This window comes from Vipera ursinii (assembly GCF_947247035.1).
Source record: "Vipera ursinii genome assembly, chromosome: 2".
Lineage (NCBI taxonomy): Eukaryota > Metazoa > Chordata > Lepidosauria > Squamata > Viperidae > Vipera > Vipera ursinii.
This window is the reverse complement of record NC_139513.1, coordinates 88,057,759-88,080,403: the sequence shown is the minus strand read 5'-3', so window position 1 is coordinate 88,080,403 and position 22,645 is coordinate 88,057,759. Positions and strand designations below refer to the sequence as shown.

Below are 22,645 nucleotides of genomic sequence, written 5' to 3'. Positions count from 1 at the left end.
GTCATGGCGTTCGATGGATTTCGGGCAAGGCAAGGTCCTGAGTGACGTCAGCTCCCAGGTGGAACACGATGTGCTACCCCGCCTAACGGGGTTTCTGCAAAGCCGCGGTTACACGAAAGTCCCGCGAATCGGCAAAAAGTTAAGTCTGGAGGCACCCAGACAATGCCAACTGCCCCCAGCCCGGAAAAAGCTCATTTCTTTGTCTTTATATGTAACGCCTGTACATATCAGATGATCGAAAAGTTCCAGGGGCGGGTGGTTTTCAGTTGCGCGGTAGTTACCTGCGTCAAACTATTTCTAAATTAATAGGCAATATGCTGCATTGGGGTTTTTTTTTTTAATCCGCTTCATTTCGAGCGCATTTAGGCAGTCGGGTCTCATTGCACAGCAGCGGCTCAGAAATAGAAAGCTTGCGATATTTCCGTGGCTACAACTAGGCATTCTGCTAATTGTTTTTTTTTCCCCCTATGCTCATTCACGTATATCTGCGCCTCTCTTCAGCGGCAGAAGTATACTTGCTTCTCAGATTATGTGAATCCGCTTAACTATTTTTATTTTGCAGTAAACGAAGTGGACAGAGAGCACAAGATTTTTTCATTATCCATCAGTTTTCAGGGCATCATTGTTTCCCTTACCCAAGCAACCCCGATGTCATCGTAGAATGGATATATCTAAAAAAAAAAAGATTAGAAGATTATGGCAAGAAAAGCACTCCTTTGCTGGGCAACGTCGCTATACACACATACACACAGAGTCCCGTACCTATAAGTTCAGTTGCTGGTTACGCTTGGCGGCAAAAATAATGGTGTGGCATCTTAAGAACCGACCAGTTTTTCATGCGGTAATAAATTCCTTAAGACACCATAAAGACTTGTTTATAATTAGATTCTTCATAAGGCTTACACCTCGCCTCCACAACTTACGACCAGGGAACTGTGGCTAATATAGAAACCTGAATAATAGACCCAATCTTGAAATCAAAGGGTTATCCGGTCAGCGTGCGTTGCAAGTGAAATCAGCAAAACGTCGCGCGCGCCAACCGCGTCCCCCTCGGGCAAAAGGGAGAGAAAGCTACCGCCGGGTTTTCGGAGAAAGAGGCACTCCCCTTTTCACCCTGGCGCGGTGGTACATTCCTAAGGCGTTCTAGGTCTCTCCTCCGCAAGCGGGCACAGTGGTAGAGTCGCGAAGGGTGGCTTCTTTCCCTCCTCCCACCGGCGGAGGGAGACGCCATTGCAGAGTTGTTTGTGAACCAACGCGAGGAGCGGGGCAGCTGCGGTAGGAAGAGTGCCGAGGCTTTTGTGGGAGGGGGTGACCGGGAGTCCTTGATCATCGGGGCGAGAAGACCATGTCCACTCCAGCCAGGCGGAGGCTAATGAGGGATTTCAAGAGGTAAATGCTGCCTATATGTCTCCGGATCGCTCTTTCCAGGGCTAGAACCCTTTTCTTTATAAGTGCTTGAGCTGGGATTGACACCCTCCCCCCTTTTTTTTTTTCTAGGGGAAGGGAATATCTTTCTTGGGGTCCCTTGCTGGAACCTAACTACTCTTTGCCCTTCCAGGCGACGACGAGTATGGGCCTTTTGTAGAGAAAAGAAGCGAAGAGGAAATCTGGATTTCTTCTGCTCAAAAACTGGGAGGCAAAGTATTGCCCTCCTTTGTAAGAAACTATTTCCACTCTCCTGGGCTTTAGTCGTCCCGCGGTAGGGAAGCAAACAAGGAAGATGCTAAAATTTAAGAAGGATTATTTGAGAAACGAGATTTAAACGATCAGATTATTTGATGTGTGTGGGTTTTTGTTTTGTTTTTTTGTTTTAATCCTCCCAACAAAAGAACCTCCCATTAGACTGTGAAAGCTTCGGGTCTAATGCATATTTTGTAAATAAAGTGAGCCGGATTAAAATGGACTGAGTTGACCACGTAGTAACAGCTTGACTGGGACGCCTGTGTAGTTGAGAGCGAAAGCAAGTGCCAGGTTTCTTTTAACTATTCCTTGGAAATGGTGGCCAGAAGCTTTGCTTTAAAAAGCTGCTGATTTCTCTCCTCGTTGCTGCCAAGTACTGAACTACCTGGGGAAACGAAAGCATGTTTCTTTCTCTTTCTAAAGAGAAGAAGATTAGAAGCCTTTCATGAAAGCCGCAAACTTGATAAAAAAAAGCCAACACATTTGTCGATTACTTACTGGTTTCTGGTTGATGGGCCATAAATTGTGTGAAATACAGTCTTCATTGTGGCTTCAAATGTTTATTTGGTATGCTTTCCGTCCACTGATTACAAAGCATTTTACCAATACTGTGTAATTGATTCAAAAAATATTAACAAGCATTGCTGAATCTCAGGTGTGGAAACCCTGGAGTCGAAAGTAGGATCCTCTTCTTTAGTCAGTGTGTTGAATCTTTTAATCCCTTAAGTATTCGTTAAGGTATATCTGGAATTTACTTCACTTTGTCCTTTAATACACATACAGAGCGAATTGTGCACAGTTTTTATTTCAGGCATGTAAAATCTGGGAAAGGCTGGCTAATGAATTCTATAATTGAAAGGAAGAAATGGGAAATGTGGATGGAAGAAAAATAGTCTATGAACCTGTGATTTGCTATTTTCTCTGAATTTTTCTGAAAATACTTTTTTGATTAAATACTTGTGAAAAAGCCAGTTCTGCTGAAGCAAATACAATAAACATTCCAAGTACTGTAGAGTAACTCTCACACAAGGAAGCTATTTAATTTTCTTTATGGAAGGGGGAGCTTGTACTTCCGTGTTTGCTTAGGTTGCTTCCTTCTATCTTCTTTGCCTCTTAGGTTTTAGTGACATCTGGAGGCATCTGAGCTTGTTATTGCTAGTTGGCAGAAATATGGCCATTCCCTTTTCTCAAGCAAGCTGTTAAGAACACTGTCCAAAATGTCTTTCCTGGCATAGCCAATAAAGTTTACCAATAAAGCCTAAATTCCTAATTAAACAACTGCTCATAAACTGAACATTTGGATAATGTGTATATCACTATATTAATATTACAGCTGCTCCCATGCAATGTTAACTAGAAAATCGGCACCGCTATAGGATGTCCAACATTCATTTAGACTGAAATTAGTATAGGTGGAATGGCAAGAGAAAAAAAAGTTATTTTTATAAGTGTAGATGTTTCAGAATGGATGCTATAGCTGATAATCTGCACATATTTGCATATATGTAGAGCAGTTCAACCCTGGTATTTGGTTAGGATTTAAATTGCACTTCAGGCATTAGAGAACTGTTTGGATTTAGCACTTGAATGCAAAATATGCTTCATTTGTGGTATCTAGCAAAGATTTAAAAAATCCATACTAAATATTAAATGAGAAGCAGGTATCTCAAAATGGAATTCATTTATTCTACTGTTCCTTCTAGATAGCTAGGTTGGTATAGTGGTCCTGGAGGTGATTTCTTGTCAGAAAGCTTCTGTACTAGGCTCAGAAGACTGTTATTAATGGGAGAAAGTTTATGAATTTAAACGAGGTAGTAAATAGCATTTATGTATTCTGTGACCTTCAGCTGACAGTTTTCACATATCAAATCCCCATTTAGAATTCAAAATCTAAAAGCTTTTCACAGCATGGTGTTAATGAAACTTTAATAACCAAAATTATCTCTGAAATGCACGTGGCAATTAATAATTTGGTGTGATATTAGTGTGCAAACTTGCTATCATAGAGCAGAGGGTCAAATTCTTTTGCTATCCAGCCAAGGCTTTGGGTAGCCTGTGTTGTTGACATTAATGCATTGAACTGAGCATGCCTGAAAATCAGAGCTGTATAAAGTTCAGAGTAGTTTTAAAGGGCAAAGAAGTATAGATTAGCAGGATCATGTTATTAATTTCCTCTTATGCTCATTATCACTGTATTGCAAATATTTTCTTTCCAAGAAACAGCAGTATATGACTATAGCTTTATTTTAGATACAGCTCTTTTAATCTGTATAAAAGGATGTGAACTCTACTCTTAAATGTAAATAAATGAGAATAATGCAATATAAATGCCACAATGCTACAGTAAAGATATTTGCATATTAGAGTAACTGAATGGTTTGAAAGGATAAGGAAAGTTTCATGCAGTAAAATTATAGAACAGACATGTCAAATTCGTGACATCACGTGACATCACGCAACGTATCGGAGCTTTTTCTCCATTGCTGATAATGGGGTGGGCGCGGTTTCCTGGTGATGCATCCGGCCCAGAGGCCGGCAGTTTGACACCCCTGTTATAGGGGAATCATTTGCCACATAATAGAACTTAGTACTTTTTAACTTTCCTCTAACGGATGGCCTGTTGATAATTCAGTTTGAGTGATTGAATAATGTAAAAAATTAAGATGCTTCACGGTTAGGATAGACAAAATATATGGGTATTTTGGAGAGATGGAATACCTCATAGAGATGATTGAGTGGAATGGGACAGCACATCAGAATCAGGCTTTTCCACCAACCAAAATAAACTGGTATTGTTTGTTTACTATTTGGATTCAAACAAAGGACTTAAAGGTTTCCAATCTGTACTAATTAATTGGTGCTTCAGATAGATAAAATTAATATCCCCTCTTTGGAGAGATACAATCAATACCTAATACATGGAGGTAACTATATGGAAAAGTACAGATAGTCCTCACTTCATTCAGTTCGTTCAGTGGCCATTTGAAAATATGACAGTGCTGAACAAAGGGGCTTACAACCTGTACCCAAAGTTAAGGCTGTTGCAGCATTCCTGCACTCCTGTGATGAAAATTTGGGCACTTGGCAGTCCACCCATCCTTACAACTGACTGCAGGGACTCTGCAACTCCCCATCTGCCTTTCTCTTCCCCCTATCTCAGCTGCCCACCTGGCCCATCAGCATCTGCAAAGCTGCTGCAGCCTTGGACACCTGGACCTGCTCCCCATTCCATCATGTCCAGGAAGCCTCAACCAGTGACAGGACCAGCAGTGCATGGAAATTGCTTCAGTTAGCTTTAGTTTTTCTGCAGCTGTTCACAGGCATCTGCAATTGATGTGAAGTGTGGCCTTCCCATAAAAACCACTCGGATCATTCTGCAAGCAGGTGCCATTCTCACGATCATTCAGAAATCTAGAAAGAGCTCCTTCTCCAAATCATATGATTTTTTTTAAAGAAAAAATCGCCAAATGCTCACTAGAATAAAGGAAGGCTGTACCCCATATTGGCTGGACACACCAGTGAGCAGCTGCAGAAAAATGCAAAGGTAAGTGGGAGCAGTTGCAACTGGTTGAGGCCTCCCAAGTCTGTAATGTGTGGGGAGACGGGCTGGACCTTAGGCAATTTTCTGTGCACTGCTGAGCCCTGTAGCTGCACCAGGCCTTCTAGGGCCGCCCCCACTGCTGTGCTCCACTTAAATGATTTGCATGATCATTTAACAACCACAAGTGAGACAGCCAGGATTGTTGTGTTTGAGTGAAATGGTCACATGATGTCTTGCTTAATGGCCGCTGTACTCAACAACTGAAGATTCCAGCCTAAATTGTGGTTTAAAGAACTACCTGTAATATCAATTATCTCCGAGAATTGAATTCATCCTTTTCTATAAAATTCTGTTCATGGTAGGAACATTCTGACCAATATCTTTTAAATTGGAGAGAATGCTTTTATATTTTATATTTTTCTTAAGCAGGTCAGTAATTTTTTCGAGTTAAGTAGTAAAGTATTTGAACAATATGATTCTGAATACTTTCAGGCTGCATAATTAATGTTTGCAAACTGTCAGGTTTTATATTTTTACTTATTATATTTTGTTTATTGGAAGATTACAAGAAGATCCACCTGTTGGGGTCAGTGGTGCGCCATCTGAAAACAATATAATGCAATGGAATGCAGTAATTTTTGGGTAAGTAAAAAAGTCAATATATATTAGGTAATTCTCTGTGAAGATGATATAAATGCTAGATAATAAGACTATACAACATGTATTGATAAAAGTATTTCCATAGTTTTCAAAATAAAATGTTCTTAATAATTGTAAGTATAAACGTGGCATCATAGCAAGGCTACTCCTGTCTCATAATGTTGAACATTTGTAAGCAAATCCCATTTGGTGTTTCTTTTGCCTCAGATAATAAATGCAAGTAGGACTCTGGAAAATAGATGACCTGAGGTACTAGAAAATTATATTTATCTGCAATTATATATTCTAAATATTTATAGAATACCTAATTGCAGCAGATTAGTTATAAATGTGAGTTTTATTTTTGTCATTTATAGTAATCTTGTTTCTCTTTTCAGGCCTGAAGGTACTCCCTTTGAAGATGGTAGGTTTCTTTAAACTTTTTTTTTTTGAGTTTTAGTTTCATTAGCCTATATAGTATTTCCTGCATTTGATACCTGAAGCAGATCCTGAAAAATAATATGTAAGAAACAGTAACCGATAGCTTGTCTATATAGCATGCAATCATTTGCTTCTCAGTGACAAAAAGAATTGTTCAGAAAACATCTGTTGGCAAATAATATTACTAATTGGAAATTAAATATACCAATCTATTTGGCACATGCAACAAAAAAAAGCTAAAATATATTTTTACAAAAAATAAACACTTCTACAGGAAACATTTGTAGATTTAAGAACCCCAATATGGATTCCCCCCCCTCATTATCTATTTTTGTCATCTGGATGTCAGCCAGCAAGAGATCTCTGGAACTAGGCAGGATAAATAAGCTGGTAAATAAATGAGTAAAACTCAAAATCTGCAGTAAGTTAGATTTTTTTTAAAAAAAACACTGCTCAAGTATGTGGTTCACATGGGATTATTTATAATTAATTGCATTAGCTCTCAGACTTGATAATTCTAAAAATGAATTCACCCACATCGAAATCTTAAAAACAACCATTGCTTCCCTATAGTCAGAAAAAAAACTCTCTTCACCATGATCAAATTCCTATATACTACTAGAGCCACTCTTTGGTTCTCACCTGTGAGAGGCACTCTTTAAGACCTTACTAAATCTGAGGTCATTGATTCAACTGGATTTTGAGAAAAATGACTGCAAGACAGTAACATATCAAAACATTAGACCAAGCTTTTGTGTCCTAAATGTTTAGTGTCTTCAGTAAGCAGTGGGGTTGAAAGGCCACTTTATCTTTCAAGCAGTATTCCTTTGTCAATAATACCCTGGGTTTTATCAGTAATACATTGTCCAACCACAGTAAAATATGAGGCTATTATGGCAATGACAGACATACAGTATACTGTAGCCAACCACTTCTCAGGTTTAAATGTTATGTCTTGAAGACATGTTTTTAAGGTTGCGCAATACTTTAGATTTTGTTCTGAAAAGTTGCCACTGCTTCATTAACGCAGATGCATCTGTTTCCAGGATCAATCTTGCTTTAAAGACTCACCAACAGATGCTATACTCGCATTCTGCAATTCTTTTCAATTGAAGCCAAAGTGTTGTACAGCCTTTACAGCTTTAATACAGTTAGAAATATGCTTGTATATAATTCAAAATTTGTTGAAGGATATGTATATATGTGAGAGTCTTATAATTGATGAGAATGTATTTTTAAGTAACAAATATAGGCTATAAAGTTTCAGTTTAATGATTGGAACTGTTTTATGTTAATATTCTATATTTATACTAGAATATGGGAATGGATGCATTATAAGTCTGATAGATCCACAAAAGTTTTTGAATCAGATTGATTTGGCATTGGCTTCTGTTGCATTTGAAAGGAGCAGAATAATATTGTCAATCTTCCCTTCCTGGAAACTATTCTTATTCAGCTCCCTCAAAAAGGCAAATGGCTATTCACAAGCCAACTTTACCTGAGATTTCTATATGCAGCTGTTATTTTTTTATTTAATTTTTTTTAAGTGGGGGAGTTCAACACTCATGGATGACATGCTTCCTTTTCTGCCATAGCATATAGATCCTATTACCTTTTTATAGGAACAGTATTGAATATAATAACGCCTTCTAAAACTGTCCACACATTTATCAGTTTTCTTTGAAGGATTATTTTTGGATTACAAATAAAACTCCAAAAGTGGAATTTCAAATTGTTGTGAAATAAACTTTCATTGATTAAATTAATATATTCCTGAGCCTTAAAACAACAGTAATGAAATAGTCCTTTGGAACTTGGTGGTATTTACTTCTGTGGATATACCGGGGATTGCATTCCAGAAACCCTTAGTCCAGACATGTCAAACTCGCAACATCGTGCAACATATCGGGACAGTTTTACCATTGCTGGCAATGGGGTGGCCATGGCTTCTGGGTGATGCGTCCAGCCCGTGGGCCAGGAGTTTGACACCCCTGCCTTAATACATTTTACAATCCCTTTGTCTCGAAAGAATGAATCCCTATTACGTTTTATGCTGTGGAAGAATTTTGCATTACAAATATTTTTATTCCTTCTGTATAAAAGTTGAAGATTTATTTCTGTGCATCTATACAATATGTATTAAGCTCTTTTCCCTGCCAATAAATTTCTGTTGAAAAGAATACCATGTAAGTGGCTTCTGGTGAAGATTCATGGTGAACTAGATTGTTCATGAAGGAGCAGGGATGGCATTGTGGTGGAGATTTACAGCCAGATGGTGAACTCTAGCCAGCAAAATCCAGAAAATTGAGAGATTATGAGATCGCCCACTTGCACTGCAGGAGCTGAGATTTTTATGGTCAATTCATAAGTTGAGCAGCTGAAAGTTAAGGGATTTCAACTAAGCTCACAGCTCTAATGTAGCCTATATGGACATAAGGTTTACCAAACTTCATTTCTTAATCATTTTTGGAAATTGCTTCTTAACTATTAGAAAATTTAGACTGACAAGTTTATTTTATAAAACCAGGTGTGTTTCCTTCAATTCTTAGCAAAAATAATAATAATACAAATTTAAGGACTAAAAAACCCCTTTTTTGCAATAAGCAGCAAAAGAGGGATTAGAATGATGATTTGGAAAAGTTACAAATAGAGTAACGATCCCACTTCTATAGGTTTGAAATAAAGATTTTGAAATTATAGGAATTGTTCCTACAGGAAAATGCTGTTGTTTTGAATTATTAAAAAAATCAACTTTGTTAGAAATAAAAGGGAGGAATATAAACTTGATTTATTTGATCAAAGTTAAAATAGATATTCTGCTAACTCTGGTAACCTTTAATGGACTTTTGCTGACTAGGACTGCATAATTTTAAGGATTCATTTTAAAGAATTATGGGAAAAAGAGATCATTTGTTGCATTTTGAGAAAAGGCAATAAATTACCAAAATTGTTCATACTTGTTGGGATGAGGGGGAAATCTATTTTCTTTTTCTTTACTATATTCTTTTTTTCTGCATTTTCTAGCTTTCTTTTGTTTACCTTTTTTAGTTTTTATCTTTTAATTATAATGCTTAATAAAATTATTATTTTTTTAAAAAAAGGAAAGTATTGTATGTGTAATGGAATGCATTGTAACTTAACAATCAGAGAAAGAAACTTAGGAAGGATCACCCCTAATTGATTAGGCTGCTTAAATGTGGTGACAGGAAGTTTGTATGCTGAGACTTAACAAGATTCTGTTAATGTAGCCTTACAATAAAAGTAGAATTATTTCATCTAGTTGAATTACCTGTCTGCTTACCAGAGAGGGCTATGAAATTCAGGTGTAGGTTGTTTGTATCTCTTTATTTTCTGTGTTTGCGTGTATGAGAAGGAGGGAGAGAAGCACAGAAAATCTTGAATTTTCTAATGCAAAGCAGTTTTTTTTAGTACAGGAAATGCATAATATGTAAAGAAGCCATAACATTTAGTTTAGCAGAGGAATTAATAACTATTACAAATGGAGTATTTACATTTTTTTTCTTCTGAACTGGCTAGTCATATATTATCTTGAATTCTACTTTTGTGTTTGGTTTCTTCAGTTGTAGTGATATTCTAGTGATCTACAGCATTTCCCTCAAAATAGTTGATAGTTGAATTTTTAATCCGTTTTAGGTCCTGTCCATAGTCTTATGTGGGTTGCTAGAGGAAGTTGATGTTACTTCTATTTGCATTTTAGTGTTTTACTCACATTTGAAATAAAAATAAATGCTTTATCGAACTCTTGTTTTTGCAATGGTACATCCTGTTTTTGAAAAAAAATGAAAAAATATATTTTCAATTGGTTTACTGTGACCATACTGTTTCAAAATATTTAAATAAGATGACATAGGAATGCATTATATAAAGCTATTATTATTTTACTTTTTAAAAGAAATTACATATATATTTATTTCCTAATCCCTACCACACTTCCTTATCGCTTACCTTTTTCACACAGGAACCTTTAAACTAATAATAGAATTTTCAGAAGAATACCCAAATAAACCACCAACAGTTAGGTTTTTATCAAAGATGTTTCATCCCAATGGTAAGTATGCAATAATAAAAATCTTCTGTGTAATCATATATTCAGCAATGTTCTATTTCTATATGTTGAAGACAGGCTTATGACAATTGGTTAGCCCAGAAATTCGTCGCAATCTGCCAGTGATAATACAATACAATATTAAATGTTTAGATCAAAAGAATAATCACAAAATTAAGAAATTAAGATGGTAAATTCTTGTTTTCTTAAAGTCATTGTAGGGAGTTAACTAGAAGCAGTAATTCAGTCATTTGTCAAAATACCAAGGGACTGCATATACCGTAATCAGACTTATTTATATTTTCCTTTATTGCCTTAGCTAAGCCTTTTTTAAAGGTACTTGGCAATGTATTACCGTAATTCAAAAAATGATGGAAGAATATATTACTATTCTTATTACTATATACTGCAATGAAATTTAATATGAGTTGTAATATAAAAATGTTTTAAAATAGGCAGATAAGAAGATGCAGAAAGAAACTATTAAACTTCAGATTGTTTAAAAGAGTATGTTTCCACTGGGAGAGAAATTAAAAGCTCCTGTTTGTATGGAACCATAAAGGAATTATACGATAGGTGTGTCAGATATTTTTCTGTTGTAAGGAGATGCATTAGACTACAGTAATCGCCATCTCCCATTCCGTTACCATAAATAAAAATAAACCTTAATCTACAATAAACCACAACTTACCTTTGTTTTAATTTTAGAAATCTCTGGGTCCTGAATCTCATATATTAAACTACTAATCATTGCAAAAGTCCAAAATTTGGAAAATAACCTTTATATGGGTCCATTAGTTTATAAAATATGGGTTTTCTTCCTTTGTGAGTAATAAATACTGTAATTAAATAAGTTATGGTATCTAAATAAATATAATGACTTTTTTATATGAGTTGTACTTAAAGTCTCTTCTGAGAAATATGTTATACATTTTCAGATGCTTATTTTTTGGCAATAAATCTTATGAACCTCTGCAGAGTTTTCTGAACTGTTCAATTAAATTTGTATTAAAATATTAAGCCTTGGAAGGAATATATTATTGACCTACCTTAATAAAATATCAAAATAATTTAAACTTTCTGCATGGTGTTGAAACACTTAGCTCCTTTGGAAACAGTTAAATCGGAGAATGACTAACTGAGATTGCATTCTTCATTTTTTCCCATCAGTAGCCATTATTGCTTTATGATTTTTTTCCTGACTAGCAAAAAGAAACCTAGGAAACCTATTTTGGATGTAACACTAAAATTATGGAGGGATATTCTTTTCCCAATTACAGAGGAATCAGACAGTGTGCATCATGTTTTTTTAGATGATCCTTGAATGCAAATTAACAATCTGAAACCAATTACATAATTCTAACATCTTCTATTTTAGTATATGCAGATGGAAGCATATGTTTAGATATCCTCCAAAATCGTTGGAGTCCAACATACGATGTCTCATCTATTTTAACTTCAATTCAGGTAATTTAAATAATAATGAATACTTTCTTCAAACTTGATATAGAAGTGCTAGCTTGCTGTTTAATCTTCAGGTGTAAGCTATATTGAATTGTTTGATTAAGCTAGTTAGTGTATGACTACATTTGTCAAAAAAGATTGTTGTGTTGAACTTAACACTACATGAAGTATTTGTAACATCAATCTAGCTATAATTTCTGTCCAGTGTTGCATTGTTTCTGTTTATTTTGTCATTATCCTTTTAATGCTGATTACTATTTTCATGTTTTTTTGCTTCCTCTGCCTTCAGTCACTGCTTGATGAACCCAATCCTAATAGTCCTGCCAACAGCCAGGCTGCACAGCTTTATCAGGAGAACAAACGTGAATATGAAAAACGAGTTTCAGCTATTGTTGAACAAAGTTGGAATGATTCATAAGAAAGGACTTTAATTAACAGACACCCCATAATCATCATGTACAATTTAACTTGCGATAGGAAATGCTACCAGAACTCAAGTGCCACGTTTGACTTGCATACAGATGCATTCACAAATGCTCTTCAGTTTCAAAACTTTAAAAGCTTGTGTACTTTGATTAATGTACTTTTTATTGCATGTTATGACCTAAGTTATTGCTACATAAATTTGTAATATATCCTGTTTGTATTTTTTTCAAAGTGTATAATGTTGGTGTGAAGTTTTCATGACAGAATATACATATTTTGTAAATCTGTACTTTTTTCAAAATATTGAATGCCTTATTTTTGAAGTCTTTAGATTTTTAAATTGGACAAATCACTTAAGAGAGTTTTATATATAAAATATTTCATGTAAAGCTGAAATACATAACCTCAGTGCAAGACATTTTGGTCACTATTCTATTTTTGACACAGATTTTAAAGTTGATTAATTTTTATATGCTTTTTTTTAGAAGCATTCTGCACAGCCATTTTTCACCAGTCCTGTATGGCAAACTAACATAAGAGACCTTACAGGTCTTACATCGGACTTGTAAATTGCACCCGGGTTGCTCTCCGAAGTGAACATTTTTGTAAAAACTTGCCCAGTGCCATTAAATAAAGTGCAAATAGCTCTGAACATGAAGAAACAAATTACTGCTCACTAGGGACTTAACACTAAAGTGCCAGAGCAGTGTATATATCGTAGCAGTGAATTGTGGACATTATAGCCCCAAAACTTTTACCTTCCTGGGTTTTCGAATAATTTGTACCCATGCCTTGGCTATGCAAGTCTTCTGTGCTGAGTTTTTGTTCTGTTACTATTCTTCTACCCTTACGTGGTAATTCTACACTTGATGTTAGCCAAAAGGCTGAGAAGCTGTCCTTGGTAATTCTGTGAACGTGATCACTGAAGAAAATCTATTTGAATTGCAGTGCTCTTGAAGGCTTTTTGAATATGACTTCTTGACAAATCAGTTTTTCCCATTTTAAAGCTACAGTAGTCTCCCTTTAAATAACCATTTTGCAGTTGAACTGCAAAGAATACTCAACAGTTACCTCAAACCCAGACTCAAAAACATTAATCCCTTGACCACAGGAAAATTGCCCACTCCTCTTTTAAACATAGACAAGACTTGAGGTGCAAGTCTATTCCTGTTGGATCATTGCAGCTATTTGTTCAAAGAGCTAATTCATTTTCCTTAACTGCTGTGCACATGTGATTGTTGTGGTTAAGCTCATATTACATTTATATAAATAGTAGTCATGTACTGATATCAGACTACATGTTACTATAACAACCTTATTAACAGGCATAGTAGGTCATTTAAGGATCAGGTTTGGTAAATGAAAGAGAAATAGCAACTGAGTATGCTTACTGAATGAATTGCAAAAATCCAAATCCAGTCCGAACAGTGGAGTCTGTCATGTCTTTATTGAACATACTGAATCAACTTTTCCCCTCTTGAAAAAGCCTCAAGAAAATAAGCTCTCGTAAGAGGCTAAGTCCTGTCAGAAATTCCAGTCACAGGTATGCATTTGAGGAGCCCTCTGTTATAACAAATGCAACTGTGATTATTGTTAACATTGGAGTTTGCTCATCATAGCACAGGTTTATGAAAATAAATCATGCCTCAGTCAGGTGTTGCTGCAGACTCAGAAAAAGTGCTGGTGCTCCTGAACCTGGGCTAGGCCACAAAACCATAACCAAAGATTTGGGCCTCCAATTAAAATCTACAGTTAGATATGATGTACAACTGGAGAAAATGTAATAGCATTGCTACCTCTTCCTAGTAATTATCCAACAAATCATTCAGGAGAATACAGAACTCCTGGAGGTCATAAATCTATGATAAAAGCAAAGGATCTGCAGGCCATGTTTGATGTCAGTTTTCATGAGTCCACATTAAAAAAAAAACACTGATCTACAAGTTTGTGGGGGGAGTAACAAGAAGGAAATTGCTGTTCTCCAAAAATCAAAATGAAAATTTGCCCAAAACTACTTGCACAACCTAGTGTACCAATTGAACAAGATTTTGAGGTTAGACAAGATGAAAGTGGAACTTTGGATTATTAATGAGTAACATTTGTAAAAAAAAAACATTTTAACAGGTTTCCCACATCAATCAGATTAATAAGAATTATGTAAACAAAATCCAGTGATAAAATGGTCTGCCTTCTCTCGTAAAGATTGTCTTCCTCCTTATTTTACACTTATTTTACATTGAAGGAAGAAAGCCAGAATATAAACTGCTTCTAAATTATTTTATATTTGAAAACAAACGTATTGGTCAAAGTTCTGTATTATCACTGCATTGTTATTCCTAATAAATCTTATTAACCCATGCCCAGAGAGAATTGCTCTTTCCCCAGTCTGGCTTGTTACTAGAAATACCTGATAATACTGAAATAGAACAGAGAAGCATATCATGATTTGGGGCTGATTTTCAGCCTCAGGTGTCTGGCAATTGTTGAGGGAGTAGTGGAGTCTGGATTGTACCAGTGGATTCTACTGGAAAATGTCTGGGAGCTGAAACTTTAATGTGACAATGCAGTTAAACACACAGAAATAAAACAAGCCAATTGAATTGTTAATTTTGAAATGGCTGACTCAAAGCTCTTACCTTAAACTAACTGAAATGATGTAGCATCACCTGAAGCAACCAGTTCATGTAAAGACAGTCTAAAAATATCAATGAAAGCAGTTCCTTAATAGAAGTAGCTTTTCTGTTAATAAACACAACATACCGAATGCATGATTGATCAACAGGTATAGAAAACATTCAGTTGAAGTTATTACTGCTAAATGTTTTCCAGCAAGATCAGTGAATGTTAGTTCAGAGTGTTCAGTAAAGACATGACATAGTACACTGAACTGTTTAACAAGAACTTTTTTTCTGTATTAATAGGATTTATGTGAAGCTCAGATCAGATTGTAGATCACAGAACTGCAGTATTATGAATAGCATTAAATGATTCCAAGTTATCTCAGAACAGAGAACCAGCAATATGCCTAGCCAATCTTTCATCAGAATTACGTAAAGGAAAGAGTAAGCTAAACAGAAAAATAGGCATGGACTTCCCTTCATTGTAATAAACTGGGTTAGTGAGTTGAAAGCAAATGATGAAGGGAAAAAACAAGCTGTATTCATTTTAGAGGAATACCTCTATGCAAAAATGCTATTCTCAAATGGAGAAGGTTCATGTTTAAATAGACAACATAACAGCTAATTACTGAAAAATCTAGATGGGCTGACTTTTTTCTGTATACATGCCCTAGAAATATTTCAGGTTTGCAGCTGTATAATGAAGGAAAGGGAGATTCAGTGTCTCCAGATCCACCAGATGGAAATCCAGTTTCTATTACAGATATCGAAAGAACTCAAAGGCAGTTAGAATGTACTTTTATAACAATGATAACACAGAAGTTGTGTTTGTGTAATCTGATGACTCTGCAGTGGTTAAATATGTCGACATTCTCTAATAGGTATTGTAATGTACAATATAATTACCTATTCCTAAATGTAAGATGTTGAAAATTTTAGGCCTCTAATGATAGCAGGCCCAATACCACCATACTGCATTCCTGGAAAAAGGTTTTGTCTGTCCCACCCTTTCTAAATATACACCATGCAGTGGATTGCAATTGTGCACTAACATCACTTCTAGTGATGCCAATGAACTGCCATCATTCTCATTTGTCTTCAACAGAAGTAGTGCTCACCCAGACCACTCTAGGTCAGGTTCATCAAACATACTGGCAGTTCTTTCAAACCAGAAAAAAAGGGCACTCATTTCAAAGGCCTTGAGCTTAGATGGCTAGATAAGGAGAAAAAGTAAATTCATGAAATATCTATCAGCTGTCAGCTGTCATGGTTAAGGGAAATACCACTTGCTAGCAGCCAAGAAGGGGAGGGGAGCGTATATGCTTGCTTGTAGGCTTCCCAGAAGTATCTGGCTGACCTACTGAAAACAAATTTCTGGACTAATCGACCTTGGGTTTAATCCAACAAAGCTTTTACGTTCCTATGAAATCACATGCAATTCAGTCGCATCTCCAACTCCAGCAAAATGTTGATTAATAAGCAGAGCAGGCCTACCATAGGAACAATTTTGTGGTTGGAACCTCTAGGGAGTCCAGAGGTCTACACCAAGGGAGAAAAACTTGCTTCCCTTTCCTAGGTCTTTTTAAACACATTTAGCTGTTTTCCTTGCTATAGTTGCAATAGAAAGAATACTTAAGATTGGGGTGGGCAACTTTCAGGGGGCTTCATGAATCCGTCTTCCCTTTTTTCAACCCTTAAGCCAAGTCTGACCATATCGTAGTTGCTAAAAATTGTTGCATAGTTCCCAGCCGTTTTGTAGCATAAGGCTTACTATTAAGTGTAAAATAGATTTTAAAAAGAAAATCCCCAATCTTTTTCCAAAGGCCAAGGGAAAAATATTGGTCATTTTTGCATCATCATCCCTACCAACTGCAGCTTTCAGATACTAAAAATATGTAATGTTCAACTTCCAGGTGTCAAAACAGTAGGGATAGAGTAATCCCTCACATAAATAATATTGTTGTATATATAGATATGCCAGAGCCCCAAAATCAGGATAAATGCTGCAGAAAATTTCTGCAGAAAAGGAGAATGTGCATCCAAAACTGAATTTCTCCCACCCCACAATGGTAGAGATGTTTGAGTGGGAAACTTTCTAAGTTATTTTCGTGGTAGTTATACTAAATAATTACTGTATCTCCAGGAAGAACAAGGCAAGACCCGAAATATGAAAAAAGAAGCTGATCATTAGTTGCAACATTAGACTCCTTTTGCCTTGTATGCCAGTACTTTTCTTAAATTCAGATTAGGGCAGTACTTTATATTCACTGAATCAATTTAAGGTAAAACGTACTGCTCTTTTACAAAATCAAGTCAGCTTAATACTACTACTGGTTTTTGGAACGTTCTAATACTCAACAAGATATCTTTGAAGTCCAAGAGTTCAGAATACAGTTATATATAATTCAAAATTCATGGAGAATTCAAGAAACTTTCTTATACTGAAGAAACTTTCTTATAGCCTTAATACTGAAATGGGTTATGTAAGAGGTAGTGTCTTTAAGTATAGCTGAACTCTGATTAATGTCACAGAAAAGACCATGTCATTTTCTGTTACCATTTTAGTTTTTAGTTTTTGTAACCTTCAATCCAGAAATTTTGGGCAGTACACAACATAGTAAAATATAGAATAAACCACCAAAAGATTGTAATTACAATTACAAAAAAGCCACCAGAAATATTCAATCCTAATTGGTTGAATAATATTTAATGGTTTATGAAATGTGAAGGACGGGGACACTAAAAACTCTGAAGAAAAGGAGTTCCAAAGTAGAAGCCACAACTACCATCCAGTCCAAAGGCAGATAATTTTTTGCAAATGGTGCCCAGTATGAAAATAGTTTGCCATTTCCTTCTTCCAGTTCGGTTTTTTTGGTCTATAGAGCTGACGAATTTCAATGTGTCACCTATCTAAGAACTAACCAGGTCCAAGCCTACTTATTGCTAAGCACATTGATTTGTGCTTTAAATTGTAAGCCGCCCTGAGTCTTCGGAGAAAGGCGGGATATAAATGGGATTAAAAAAAAAATTCCAAGCCCAAAGAAGAACAGCGAGGCACTGCCTGTACAAGGCATATGTAGTAAAAAATAGGCAACGCAATGTTTTGTTTTTTAAAAAAACATTTATTTCTTACATCCAGCAATTTTTCATGACTGTACATTTGTTTTTATTATTCCCATCTATTTTTTGTGGGATTTTGTTACTTCTGTATTCATACCATATAACTGGTACCTTAGGAAGTGTCACCATATCAGATTTAAACCTGCTTTCTGAAAGGTTTTTTTTTGGGGGGGGGAGAGTATCTAATGATAAATAAACATAAGTACTTGTCTTCTTTTCTTCACTCTTAATCTGATTTTGTGTGTATGTGTGTGTATGTGTATGTGTGTGTATGTGTATGTATATATATATATATATATATATATATATATATATATATATATATATATATATATATATATATATATATATATACACACACACACACACACATATATATATCAAAATCTGTACATAATCTCTAAGCATCCAGTATAAAAACAGTCTAATCTAAAATGCATCTCAGAAGTGATGTTTGAAGTATCCAGATCAGTTTTCAATATAAGCAGATTGTGTAGTAGAGCAAAAGCCTGACGTTTCTTCTCTCCTAGGCACTAGTATTGATTCTAAAAAAAAATGCACAGTAGAAGCCCATTAAGTATATTGCAGTCACAGATATCTGAAGTTCAATCATTTGTAATGTTTAGTTTATTCAAGTATTATATAAAGAGCCTTGGTTATTAGAAATCCTACACAAAACCTAAGTTTTAAAAGCATTATTACACCAAACCACCGAAGACTTTACTTAAGCACTAATCCCAAATTTAATTATTTGCTAAATAATTAAACAAATAACTGCAGATTAAGTATTGATTCATATAAACATTTAAATGCATGGCAGCCAGGGAAAAGTTAATGCTGCATTCCACAAGCTATAATTAGTATACCTTTGTTGGGCCAGTTATGAATACATAGTGGCATGGTGAAGACTACTGTATGTATTAACAGAAGCATCATGTTTACCCAGCCATTTGAAAGGTGTGCAATAATAAATTTAAAATCTTAGCATAGCTTAAAAACCTGAATTACACATCACTTACTAGCTTTTCACTTTGGCTGTTTTTTGCTGAAATTATGGCTCATGAACGAGCCCTTAACAGACATTCAATGTAAAAGTGCCCTTACTATAAAAGTAATATTGATGTTGTAATACAAATGACAAGGCCGTGTATTAGGAATACCCATATTATATAATTTTTGATATTTTTAACCAATCATAAAAGAACAATCTACTAGAACAGATTTAGAAAGTTACAGTAACTAGGCTTAAAGACAGAAGGAGCTATTACAGATTGTAGAAGCCCAATCCATTATAGAGAATTCTGCTTTTCTCTAAAGTTGAGCATATACAGTAAGCTTTCTACTGAAGCAATAAAAGTTTAATTTATATGCCAGCAGATTTAAGAAAATATAAGATAAAGAATTATATCTAGTGTTGCTTGTTTAGCAGAAAATTTATATTTCTATACAAGTCATTACATCCAATTTTTCTCAACCTGCTCTGAGATATATTCCCTAATGCTATAAAAGGTAACCCAAAGAAGAGTTGTTTTTCAAGGAATATAGGACGCTGCACTAGAGAGGAATATTAGGGGTGGGGGGATGGGGGGGAGAGTTGTTCTGACTAGCATACATTTAAGCAGTTTCAGCTAATATACCAAGCTTTCCAGAAAATAGAATCCAAGGGTTATGTAATCAAATACGATTATACTTGTAAAATTGCCGCAAGAAAAGTTTTCCTAAAGGAGGCCAAAATCTTGAATAATCTTCACCTTTTGAGTAATTCATCCCGAGTTGTAAAATGTGGCACATCTTCAACTTCAATTCCGTTTGCCATTTCTATCACCTTCTCCAATAGATCTTTGTTATAGCTGTATGAAGAAACCAAAAGTTTACAAGGTATCTAATACTCTTCTATTGTTCCCACAATTCACATTTGCTATCAACAAAGTTCAATCCTTTCAATTTTATAAACAGCATCCATAAAGTTAAGAAAAATTGGGATGCTTTAGGCCAGCTTAATTATAAAAGTTAGGAACAAAATTAAGCAAAATACAGGCTAAGTACAATATTGAAGTTACCTTGATTTTAGGTACCAAGTTTCCAAACATATTTAATAAAAATTCTGTGCTTTGTTTCTAAGAACAAGGCATAAATGAAATTTGGAAAGCAACCCTACAGCAAATATCAAAAGCTCATAAACGTTCAGATTACTGTTTCTAAAACAGATTTTAAACACCTGTTTCTTTAAAAAAGTAGAAGATAAAAAACCCAGCAAGGTAAACTTCTATCAACATTTTCATCACCTGCCTCTAGTTCCTCTGAACAAACTGACCTGTGAATAGGAGAAAAAGAAGTGGTAAAATGCCATCATTGTCACCTTTTAAAATAGTCTTAATGTTTTAATAGCATACTATTGCTCTTAATGACCTTAGGTAAGTTAACCCAAGACACTTGCTGGCCGAAGAATGAGAACAAAATACTTAAAATAAGTGGGTTGCCTATCTTGAAATAGTATTTTCCCATTTTTGTACAACAGCATGATGATTCCTTTATGGTGACATAGGGTGGCTCAGTGGGTTTGGACGCTGAGCTTGTCGATCAGAAGGTCAGCAGTTTGGCGGGTCGAATCCCGAGTGCCGCGTAACAGAGTGAGCGCCAGTTACTTGTCCCAGCTTCTGCCAACCTAGCAGTTCGAAAGCACATAAAAATGCAAGTAGAAAAATAGGGACCACTACGGTGGGAAGGTAACAGCTTTCCGTGCGCCTTTGGCGTCTAGTCATGCCGGCCACACGACCACGGAGACGTCCTCGGACAAGCGCTGGCTCTTCGGCTTTGAAACGGAGATGAGCACCGGTCCCTAGAGTTGGAAACGACTAGCACGCATGTGTGGGGGAACCTTTACCTTACAGTCCATTATTCCAATATGCTGGGAAATAGAGTTTACAGGGAACAATCCCTTATCAGACAGTTAATCATCATTGAATGACAGGAAGTACGCACAATTTTTAGACAAAGAGCATACGGCATATCAACTTTTGTCTGCATTCAGAGCAAACAACTTCAAGAAATCCTGTCATGCTACTCTCTCATTTCAACATCTACATACATAAGTGTCCTTTTTCCCCCTCTAGATTCTAGAAAGAAAACCACGATTGTGGTGTGGCTGTATTTTATGTAAGTATAGGCTTATTTCCCTTTAACTGCTAGAGGTGAAGCAGCTCTCAAACCTGCAAATATAAAGCAGGCGGCTTCTCTTACTATGACGTAATCTGTAAAAAAAATGGGCGGTAAGAAAATACCGGGCAATCCCGGCGCATGCGTCGAATGAAAAAAACGGCTGGCCGCCTACTCCCTGCCCACTCCTTCCCCCAGTCTAACGTTTCCCTGGTGCATTGGACGGCAACTTCTATCTTTCCCGGCTGGGCGCGAGCCGGCCGGGCTCTGCGGCCCAAACCATCTGGAGGCCTTGCGAGCGAAGAGACAAGGAGGCGGTACCTGCATCCCAGGAAGAGATGATTGGCCCAAACCATCGAGAGGGAGAGCAGCTGGTCCAGACGCATCGGAGTGGCCGCCTCCCCGCCCTCCAGAGGGGCATTGCGCAGGATGAAGGCGCGCCGCGCCTGCCAGTGTTTTTCGTTCTCCGAGTAGGAACGGAACTGTTCAGGGAATTCGGGCTCGGCCACGACCTCGCTGTCCCCTCTTACCATCCTTCCCTCCTTTAGCCTGCCCACCAGGAATCGGAACTGACGCCTTAAACGGGGCAGCCGTTCGGCGAGAAAGCAAAAGGCCACCTTTGCCGCTCTAGCCGTGAATCTCCACTGCTCTTACTCCGGTCCTGGAGCCTTAATTCCAAGGGTCTGGCGTACTTGGCTGCGCAACTGATCCGCATGCGCAGAGATGCCCTGTCTCTGTGAGTCAACTCTGTGTCCCTTGGTCGCAGACTGGCATTTATGGAGTGGCGGGTTCCGCGGAGGATGTTGAGCGACTGCAATTAGGGCTACTAAAACCCAGACGACCACTAGATGGCAGCAAAGAATCCCGGGGGGGGGGGTTGTACCTGTGTGTTGCTACCGTCTGGAATGTTGCAGTCCAGGCCTGGCAGACTTTGTCCAGAAAAGTACCCTCTGTGAAACTACCTTATTTATTCATAATGTTAATACATCTTAGTTACTTCCAGCTGCTCAGACTAGAGTGCTCCCATTGTTGCACATAGTACCACCTAGGTGCCCTGTTTTCTGCTCTTGTCTTTCAACCGAAAATAATTGTCCCTGGCTTGACAGAGGCCATTTTACAACTAATAATTATCCTGCTTACAACACATTACTGAAGACCTCGCTTTCTGGAGAAAGCTGTAATGCTGGGAAAGGTGGAGGTGGAAGGAAAGAGAAGGAAAAAAAATCAGCAACAAAATGGACAGACTGGGTTACAGTGGTGATGGGGGGGGTGCTGTTGGGAGACTAAAAGACCAGGTTAGGGACAGATCATAATGGAGAATATGTGGTTGCTAAAAATTGACAATGATTTCATGGCACACAATCAGCTATAGCTGTTATACTGAATTAGGTGCCAATTTACTTCTGGATCTGATTCAATTTGCTGGTTATGACATTTAAACCCTACATGGGGTAAGTTACCTACTGAACTGTTTTCAAACCATTTACCTCAGCT

At 36.7% G+C, this 22,645-nt stretch overlaps 2 protein-coding genes across 3 annotated transcripts; one reads left to right on the top strand and one right to left on the bottom strand.

Annotated features, from left to right (window-relative positions):
• The first annotated feature begins 1,214 nt into the window (after nt 1-1,214).
• On the top strand, nt 1,215-12,673 carry UBE2B (ubiquitin conjugating enzyme E2 B). The gene is made up of 6 exons (XM_083355367.1): nt 1,215-1,389; nt 5,783-5,863; nt 6,259-6,284; nt 10,281-10,370; nt 11,746-11,834; nt 12,121-12,673. Exons 1-6 carry the CDS (start codon nt 1,346-1,348, stop codon nt 12,247-12,249), a joined length of 459 nt encoding a protein of 152 aa, XP_083211493.1. The 5' UTR covers nt 1,215-1,345; the 3' UTR covers nt 12,250-12,673.
• A 5,600-nt stretch (nt 12,674-18,273) lies between these two features.
• On the bottom strand, nt 18,274-22,117 carry CDKN2AIPNL (CDKN2A interacting protein N-terminal like). 2 transcript variants are annotated; one of them, XR_014491214.1, is made up of 4 exons: nt 21,473-22,117; nt 20,281-20,309; nt 19,747-19,845; nt 18,274-18,540 (listed from the first exon to the last, which is right to left on the bottom strand). XR_014491214.1 is itself a non-coding variant. In XM_083352709.1 (3 exons), exons 1-3 carry the CDS (start codon nt 21,682-21,684, stop codon nt 18,522-18,524), a joined length of 330 nt encoding a protein of 109 aa, XP_083208835.1. In that variant the 5' UTR covers nt 21,685-21,763; the 3' UTR covers nt 18,274-18,521. The 2 variants fall into 2 exon arrangements, 1 of the variants encoding a protein (XP_083208835.1); XM_083352709.1 differs by lacking the exon at nt 20,281-20,309 and having other exon boundaries at nt 21,473-21,763.
• Nucleotides 22,118-22,645: the final 528 nt, after the last annotated feature.